The 9,789-nt window shown below is 38.9% G+C and overlaps 1 protein-coding gene across 1 annotated transcript in view; it reads right to left on the bottom strand.

Moving 5' to 3' along the window:
• Positions 1–356: 356 nt before the first annotated feature.
• The window catches only part of CHD7 (chromodomain helicase DNA binding protein 7), a 132,463-nt gene continuing 123,030 nt past the window's right edge, over positions 357–9,789 (bottom strand). The window contains 6 exon segments of the mRNA XM_030971645.1: positions 357–4,671; positions 5,455–5,559; positions 6,038–6,178; positions 6,587–6,808; positions 7,382–7,825; positions 8,053–8,280. Coding sequence (XP_030827505.1) covers positions 3,718–4,671; positions 5,455–5,559; positions 6,038–6,178; positions 6,587–6,808; positions 7,382–7,825; positions 8,053–8,280 — 2,094 coding nt within the window. The 3' untranslated portion in view covers positions 357–3,717.

Here is a 9,789-nt window from a genome sequence, read left to right as displayed (position 1 = left end):
CCCACTGAGGAGTCAGAAACATTCATGGGCCGGCACCTTTCAGGTGCCCAGAAAACAGCATGGAGGCAGTGGGTCTGAGGGCCCTCACATATCCTGACACTTCCTGACCCCAGCCCTGATGTTAAGGATTCAAAGGAAGTGGAACACGAGGCGCAGAAGCAACAGAAGTCTTAAATGTCCCAAGCAGTTCTGTTCACAAAAGTCAGTGGGAAGCTTAATACAGAAAATACAATTGAATACCCCCCTCCCTCCCCTCAATCTTAAGCCCTTCTCAAATGAGGAAGTGCTCAGTGGTAAAGGTCCTCAATAGAGGTGTGCAATTCCAATAAGCAATACACTTTGATATTTGACATCAATACAGAACAAGAGACTAAAGCTGACAAAAAACCTGGGACTAGTTTAGGAATTTGTCCACTATTTCATCAGCAACAGTTTTCAAGACTTGCACTCCTTTATAGCTCCCTTATTAAAAATCGTGTCTGTATTAGCCTAGGCAGATTTGTTGCTGTTCGGTCCTTTCCCTTGGCAGGGTTGCACACCATGCACACAGAACAGGCTGTGTTAGCATGCAGACCACTGCTGTACTTTGACACAGGTACTTTCTTTTTGAAAGCAACACAAGAAAGTAATTTATATTCCTTGATAACCCCATTAACATTTCCATGGCCATTAGGAGGTCCAGCAAAAAATGGTTGGTGGCAAACCAAAGCCTCCTCATCATGAGAGACAGAAAGGGTGCTCCAAATGTGAATCAAGTGCAGAATAGTTTCTGATCTATGCATCTTACTCACATAAGCTTTTATTCATTTAGACACACTTTTAAAACTCCGTAAGAATCTTTGCAATAATTAACATGTAAAAACTCTGTCAAATCAAAGAAAAACCTTCATATTTTCATGTAATACATTTCTCGGACATTAGATGGCAATCCCCCCACTTCATTTTTCATAACCAGGGGCCCATATCCCTTCCAAAATTCAAATGTCACCACCTTCCCAACAAGTGAAGGGTCTGTTTGGCTTCTAGGAAGCAAGGCTGTTTGAGAAGCACAGAGCATGGAGGCTCTCCCATTCCCATGGCATTTGCTCTATTCCAACAGTTCTCCAGTTTTGCTTTTTTTTTTTTTTTTGAGTAGAAAAGGCAGCTGAGTAATGCCATCATGGAAGATGCTTGTACTGGGCATAAGATTCACTCATTTGTCACTTGGACACCCTACATCATGAGTTGGATGTTTCCGCGTCAAAAACCTATAGGCAAAAATAGAAGTTACCAGAACTTCCCCATTTCGACAGAGGAGAAAGGGACTAAGTATGGCATTTAACAATATAATTTCTAGTCTTGCCAATTAAAAAGGGTTCTCCCAAGGGATATCATTAGTCTCTGTAAATCTCTTCTGGAAATTATAAAATTGAACTAAAAAAACCCCTTCTATTTGGTACCATGTGTGGAATACACACAATCGGAAGCACCTACAAACTCTTACAGTGGGAATTTTATAGGTAGGAAAAAAAACAAGGCAAGGCATTTAATAACAATGTAAAAAACAGCTCAAATGAATTCAACAGAGCATGTAACATACCTGCCCAAGTCAATGTGCCTTTGCTTTCAGCCTCTCACTTTTTGCCGCGGTCTACATGTGATGTTTTAGAAAGAGGCAGGAATAACACACCTCATCAACCATTCAGTGATGTCCATGCAGGGGGAATCCTTCCTGACCTTCATTAACTCCCTATGATCTATTTAAGTGGCAGTACAAGACATCCTGACATCTATTCATTTCAACAGTGTGTGCCTGTGATTCATTCACACAAAAATCACTTCCTAAGCCTTCATCTCTCATCTACTTTCATCGTCCATGAAATATCCTTTTCAAGCCAAGTTCACCCATTTTTATATATCCCCCTCGGGACCAAATTTCGGCCTTGCAATACTTGCCCGTTTGAGCTCTTGTGCAAATTCACAGTGTACATGAGAGTGAGGTTTGCAGCTCTCCAGCATTCCAAAAGCACAGATAATATTAGTCCTAAAGACAGGGGTCCACCCACAGCTGGCTACTGAAATAGCTAATTTTTCATGTACTCCACTGAAAATCTAACCTTTTATCCTCACTCTGGAGCTTGTTGTGTATGTGTGTGTCAAGGTGACACCACCATGAAAACAGAAGTTCTCAAATGGTACATTATCTCCAATATCAAAAGGTCACAAAAGGGTACAAATCAGTAGCTCTCCAGAAGAGACACTGGTTTTTATAAAAAGTGGGTCAGTTTTAGTTTCATGTAGGTTGTTTGACACAGTGGTTTCTGGCATCACAAGCTCAGGTCTACAGGATACCACAGAGCCTTTGTATCCCTTGCTGTCACTACAGCATTGTGTTTTTCTACCCATTAACCAAGGATAAATGACCTAGATATTGTGCCTATTAAAGCCTCATTTTTCTTTTGCCCTTTTGTTCTTTAGTGTACCACATTATCACATGCTGAACACATTTAAAGTATTCTCAGTCTCTCATGCCCCTTTGAAGGAGTAAAGTAGGGATTTTAGCGTGCATTTCTGTAGAGTTACTTAGAGTGGAAAATATGAAGGCAATTCAAGGTTTCTCTTCCTGCCTAGTCCCCTGAAGACGATCAGTTCAGCATTTACAGCCACTAATCTATAAAGAATATAGCAGGAAAATGCTATAAAAAAGCCACAAATACAAATACAGAAAGTGAACACCAGTTTGGTTGTCCCTAAACACTACATTCTATAATTACATCTCTGCATATCATGGGTCACTTTTATTAAAAGCATCATTACTACAGTTGGCAGCAATTTACATCTTATCTTACATGATAGCAGTTTCCAAAGAAAAAAAAAATAAAAAGACATCACAACAAAGAAAAACAATACATTTACAAAGTCATGTCTGTAAACTTCAAGGCTAGTTTAGAGTTGAGGTAATGCTGTTTAGCTTTGTGGCTAAAGTAACAAAGTCCTTTAATTTAAAAAAGGTACCTGATTTTTTTCTTTTTTGTTTATACCAGTGCATTACAAGATCACGAGACGATTAAACTGTAGCTTTATCCTGTAAGAACCTTCTCCGTGGGTTAATTTCCAAAAGGTACTCTTCACATTCAACAGCTGCCTTATTATTGCTGTGTCTCAAGACAGAGACATTCACACTATCATGAAGATTGTCAGAGAGAGAGTGTGTGTGTGGGTGTGTGCACGCACGTGAGCGGGTGAACTCCCATACAGTCAAAATGAAGCGCGAGTACGATATGTATGGTAAATTTCATCTTGACCTTCACAGCAAAATAAAAAAAAAAAAAAAAAAAAAATAAAAAAGAAAAAAAAAATTAAATATATAACTTCATCCTTCCTTTAAGCAGCACTTCCTTCTATTAGTGCCACTTGATTACAAATTGCTGCTTAATTCATAATACCAATGGTACCAAAAGAAAAAAAAAGCAGAGCATTATGTCAATTTCCTTAAAAAGACATGATCACCTCTCAAATTTCATCTCTCCTAGGGATAATAAATAATGCACTGCACAATACTTAATGACCAAGATACCTTTTGACACATCTGTATAACATGACTTGAACTTTTTTTTTTTGCTACACTATGTTACAGAACAGCTTATAAAAACTAAGTATGGACATTAACTGTGAGTGTAAACAGTAGGACTACCACTTGTCAAAAGTTTAAAACACTTTAACTGTAACTGGTACTGGTTATTCATCGTTTTCATTGTTTTCTATTTCTTCCCCCCCATCAAGTGAGTCTAATTCTTCACCCTGTGCTATTTCATCTTCTAAAACGGAGGAATCTGCAGTTTTATCAAGGCTCTCCTCTGCATCACTGCCTTCGAGATTTTCTTCATCTTTAAAGGCAGCTCCTTCAGTTTTGTCAGTAGCCTTCTCTTCATTGGAGCCCACTGCGTTCTGAAGTCCTGCTAGTGCTGGGAAACCGGGCAGAGTCAATCCTCCCAGTCCTGGAGGTAGAAACATAGATGGATAGAAGAGGCCAGGAGCCATGGTAGACAGCAGGAAAGGATTGAAGGCCAGAGGGTTTGTGGGCAATCCAGTGTTGGTGGTGGTGGTAGTGGTGGCAGTGGCGGTAGTCGCCGCAGTAGCAGCACTGACAGATCCATTCGCAGAGTCAGTAGCAGAAACAGTGTCTGTGCTTTTCTCAGAGTCTTTGTTCTCCTCTTCATTCTCATTTTTCTTCTCTTCAGCTTTTGAAGCGCCATCCTCAGTCTCTCCTTGACCGGAAGCAGTAGTGGCATTTCCAGTAGTAGCCGTGATCGGGTTATTCAACAATCCGCTTAGTCCAAACATATTGGGCAGTCCTGCCATCCCTGGCAACATCAGAGGCAACATGGCAGCCGGATTTTTAGCGTCCCCCCCAGCAGTAGCAGCTGTTGCTAGCCCTGGTGGAAAGCCCATGAGGCCTGCGAGCTGGAGAGACTGCAGGTTCTGTAGGTTCTGGAGGCTTGTGAGGTCCATTCCAGCAAACAGACTGTTCATTAGTAGTGGGTTGATTCCCGAAGTTGATGCTACAGCAGCAGCTGCTGCAGCTGCTTTGGCAATTTCACTTTTTGGCCTTCTTCCTCTTCTGCTTGCTCCTTCCTCCCTCACAACAGGTCCAGTGAGAAGACGGTCAAACATGGACTCTGGAACAAAACCCTAAAAAGAGAAGGTGAAAAAACAAGCTTTATCCTCGATTGGCTTCTTTAGCTTTCAGCAGTTAACTGATGATGATAGAAGAAACAGAAGGGATTTCAGCATACTCCAAAAGTGGTTTGTTTTTTCACCCTGGCAAATGGTGACTAGCTTAGTACTATAGTGAATGGCAGTAGAACAAGTAAAGAAAGCTGAAGAAATCAAGATCACAGATTTTTTTATATTTAAACACAACAGTAAAATAATACATGCTGAAAACTCTGTAACTTCATTAAATAAACCCCACCCTGATATGTTGCAGTTACAAGTTTGTATCTTCATAATTCATACTGAATTTCAGAATAGTAATATTCTATTAAACTGAATACTTGAAGAATTTTACCCTTTATTTTCAAACAAGTGTTGTAAAATAAAGGCAGAAAACCTATTCCTTTGATGCTGCCTGTTACTGAGACAATGAAGTGTATTTCTGTTATGAATATGACAAACATTTTCTTAGTAGTTCCTAATGTACAAATACCTGTGCTTTTTAAGGATTGTTACTTATTAAAAAAAAAAGGCAAAACAAATGCTGAAGGCTGCCTTAACTGTAGCTGATTTTTTGGTGTATTTCAATCTGCAGCAGCCTTCTATCACCACTCCCTCTGAGCTGGTAACTCCTACACAGACACCATGATTTTCTAAAAACCTAAACCTATGAGATAAAGACTTAATAATCAATTTACACAGCCTTCAACTTTTCTGTGCTATAACCTGCAGTGATGCATGGAAGAGAGTTTCACTTACAGACTGTTTAACAATGTCAGTCCAATCTGGAGCAACAGCAAACTCGGGATTTTCTTCCAGCCATCTTGGCAAGTCCTTCATTGGAGGGGCCATAGCTCCACCCATCTAATGCAAAAGACAAGGTTATGACTTTTAACAAAAACCCACCAACAAAACCAAACAACTACTTATATGGACATTTTCTATCTTTCTTTCTTTCTATCTCTGAAGGACGGCAGCAAAGACCTTCAGTTTATTGTGAAAAAATACTTGGAAACCAGCTAGTGATACCTCAAATGACAAAATCATGTTTTAAAAAAACAGTAAAGTGCTGCAGCTTAGGCAGGTCTGGTAATAAATTTTGTATCTAAGAACAAAATGTGCTATATAGGTTCAAAAAATGAGAGTTATTCATTCAGGTGATTAATATGAAAGCAACAGAGGAGCAAAGAAGGAATTAAAGGAACCAGGTGGCACAGTCTAGTAAGAAAAACTGCTGGTGCCAAATTATTAAACTTTTAAAGAGAAAGCTTGGACTAGGAAACCTGCTTTCCACAAGCAAAGACATTATTAAAGACCTTGACTGAAGTAACTTAATTTTTACCTTCTTTCCATTTCGTTTATTTACAACAGGTACCCTTTCTTCTCCTGTCAAGGTGTTTATATCCAGTTTATTAGGGTTTCGACATCTGTGTCGTTTTTGTTTCGGCTTCTGAAATGGGGAAAACAGCACATCTGCACTCTTCTAGAAAGAAGAGAAATGTATTGCTTTTCATTTCATTTCTTGACAAAAATCACCAATCATGGTACCCCTTCTCACAACAATTTTAAGAAGGGATCCATTAATTTACTCTCACATTACAGGAAAAGAAAATTTTTTTGCATCAGATGAAGAAATTCTACAGAACTTGACAAATGTGGTTCTAACATGCTGTTACATACAAATGTTAAGAAAGAAAAAGCAAATCAAACACCCCAGTGTCACTTGGGTGTGGATAAAATAGGAACGGTGGATAAAGAGAAAACTTCTGTTGAAATGCAAGCTACAAAATCGAATGACTATGCTCAATGTGAGGGAATTCAGTCTGACGTCCATAAAAACTAACTTTTGTATTCATATAATAGAACAACACTTTTAGAATCACATACTTACTGGTACATAACTTGGCATATCTACAGTGTAAGTAGGATGCAACTTAAGCCATTCAACTAGATCCTTGTTTTTCGGGGCATCCTCTCCCACCAGCCTGGTCCCATCCTCTAGATTGATTACAGGGATGCGAGTGTCTGGGTCTAATTGACCAGGAGATGGAATGTTCCTTGCTGGTAGGGCTTCCATATCTTCTTCAAAAGCTTTGGTCACTTCTGCATCCTCCTGAAAACAATCACATCTGTATTAGTTTTCCCTTCACAGAAACACCTGGAGAAATAATTTCAGGCACTGACTGAAATGTTCAAGATTTTGCATACACAAGAGTTAATGGGGCTAAATACTCATACTACATAAAGTAGTATCATTGCATCAGGGAATTTTGAAAATTTTACATTCCCGAACAATAAAGAACATAGTGCTAAAGGCAAAGCAGGTTTTTTTTTGCATTTCCAGTAATGTCCTCCAAGATTCTTCAAGACCCTCCCTTTTCAACACATCAAGAAAGACATACTTAAGCCTCAAAATGTGTATTGTTAGAAATATATTTTGTAAAAAAAAAAAAAAGTAAGTAATTTTGAAAGTACAAGCTACCTAAAACTCAGTCAGAGTAAAATCTTGATGTGCACATTTTGTTTGGTTCAAAAAGAATTAACAGCTCTAAACAAAGAAAAACCTGGTTGGGCAAAAACGGTACGTTTCTATTAGAGAGAGTATAATAAGACTTAAAACACATTCAGGAAGTACCACAGACAGAAGAACAAATATGAGACAAAAGGAAAAAGGTTGTGGTCTTACTACAGTCAATGATGTCCGTTTGTTGCTCATAAATAACAGATCAAGCCCTTCTACATTTTTCCTCCTTCCTCTCCTCCTCTTCATGGGTGGTTCTCCATCTATTAAAGAGCCATTTAGTAGATGCCTTGTGGGTGTGCGTGAAAGACCTGCTTGCAGCAGCTCCATTTGAGTTTTAAAGGCATCAGACACAGGTGTGGAGACATTAGGCAAGATAAACTTTGAAGTAACAGATGAAAAATTTGAGGTAGAACTTGTTGCCTCTCGTGAGGCCTTTGATAAATCTACAACCTTTTCTTGTCCATTTTCTGAGACCACCTGAGACTCACGTAACTGGGCAACCATTTCCATAAGATTTCTCCTCTTGGCAGCTCTCTCAGCCTCAATTTCAATCTTTCTTCGTCTCCTCCTCCTCTGACGTGGAACTGATAAATTGAGTGCATCTTCCTAATAAAAAACCAAGCATTTCCAAACATTAGCAAAGCTCTGTTTGCTATGCTGAGTTAAAAACAAAACTCCAAACACATAACTCTAAAAACAAAGCCTTCATTTTATTCAAAGAAACACTTTGATGTTTTTCCTATTTTATTCATGCTGGTTTATTATCTATTACAAAAGAGAAGCTCATGCAAGATAAAATGTTTTATGTAAACAAGAGAATGCTGTAGCCTTGCCTTTGATAACTGAGGAGAAGCATTGAGATCTTCACTGCCACTGACACTGGCTTGCCCAACCATGGAGAGCTCTGCAAAGCTCCTTTTCTGTAGAGGGCTGTCCACAGCTGTTGGAGTGTACCCAGGTATGAGCCCCTGGAAATCAAACATCTGGCGCCTATTTACTGGCCACTTCCCTTTCAGCACTGCCTCACAGATGTTGTCTAATCGGTTGATCATTACTCGGTCCTGTAAAAAGGAAAAGTATGTAATGAACCCTCAGCGTAAATGTCACCTTTTAAACTCAAATGAGTCTTACGACACAGTCCCGTATCCATAGCTTAAGGAAGACATTCAGAAATAACTGTTCTTGCATATTAGGAATAAACTGATCACCTTGCAAGACACTAACACAATTTTGTGGAATAATAGGTTTTAAAAGCTGCATTTATATTGTGAGGGGAAGAGAAAAGACAAAGTTTTCTGTATGACAATGCACTAACTGAAAAATTTAATAGAAACTCACTGTTGTTTTACAAAACTTCAGTAGTTAGAGACATCAACAGTTAGGAAGGGAAAATAAACACATCTGCAATCAGTATCTTAAAGCTGTTCTCAAGATCCAAGAGGCTGGATCTGCAATTCTGTCCTAGGAAGTGGATCCTCATTAGCGTCACTATTAATAAAGTTCAACATTATGAAACGGGCACCAACCTAGGGACATCTAATGAATGTCAATTTTCATTCCACGCCCATTATCACTTCAAATTTCACTGAAGCGTGTACACTAAAAATCTCTAATTATGTTTATTAGTCTACTTATGCTGAACCTATACTGATGAAGGATTTTCTGTTCTACTTTCACACTATGACTGGAAAAAGATTTTAGCCCATGTTTCCAAAATATTTGCTGAAAGCAGACGAGCATTATTTGATTTTTTTTTCCATTTCAGTATCCAAGCACATTCCAGACTAGCCTGTCTGAAGTAGTAGAAACTTTGTGACTAAGAAATACTGCTGGTTAGGGAATATGAGCATCAGTTAGCTTCCTGAAAAGCAAAACAGTGCAGAAGCCACTAGCAAATCTCAGCAGCTGCAACAGACTGCTTGCTTTCCCCAGAAATAAGCCTATTAAGAGCAAGGTCCTCTTGCCCTGCTACTCCCTTCCCCCTCCCTGCCCCAACCAGATGGCTCTGTTATGGTGATTAGTAAGCTTAAGACTATTACTACTTTATTTTTCTCTCTCCCCTTACTGCAAAGGAGAGTACTAAATTAAGTATGGCTTTATTACAAGGTTACAGTTTTGCATTTTTAAAAGCATTTTATATTAGATAATTTTCGGCACTGTTACCAAAATAAGATACAGCTTCATTCTACCTAAAACTGCTGCTTATGTTTGCAGGATACCTTAATACAATTACATCTGTCAATATTACATAATGGCTTAGATCATGTAGGTCACCAAAACTCTTCCCTACAGTCTCCTCACCCCAAAATAAAAAGGTGATCTTTTAAAGTCTCTGCAGATTGCTCTGCAGGAAAAATGCCTAATCCAAAACTGTACACTGGTGCAAGAGGTGGGACTCTGCTGACAAAAAGTTATGGACCCTATGAAGAGTTCATGTCTGCCAGCAGTCCATTGTTTTACTAAATGACACTATTTTACAAAAAAAAGGAGCAATTTCTTTTATTTCCACTGCTAGTTTGTATGAGCTTAAAGAAAAAAGTGCCATCCCACAAAACATTCACAGAAAAAGG

This window comes from Camarhynchus parvulus, chromosome 2 (genome assembly GCF_901933205.1).
Source record: "Camarhynchus parvulus chromosome 2, STF_HiC, whole genome shotgun sequence".
Lineage (NCBI taxonomy): Eukaryota > Metazoa > Chordata > Aves > Passeriformes > Thraupidae > Camarhynchus > Camarhynchus parvulus.
This window is presented reverse-complemented; position numbering and strand designations above follow the sequence as displayed.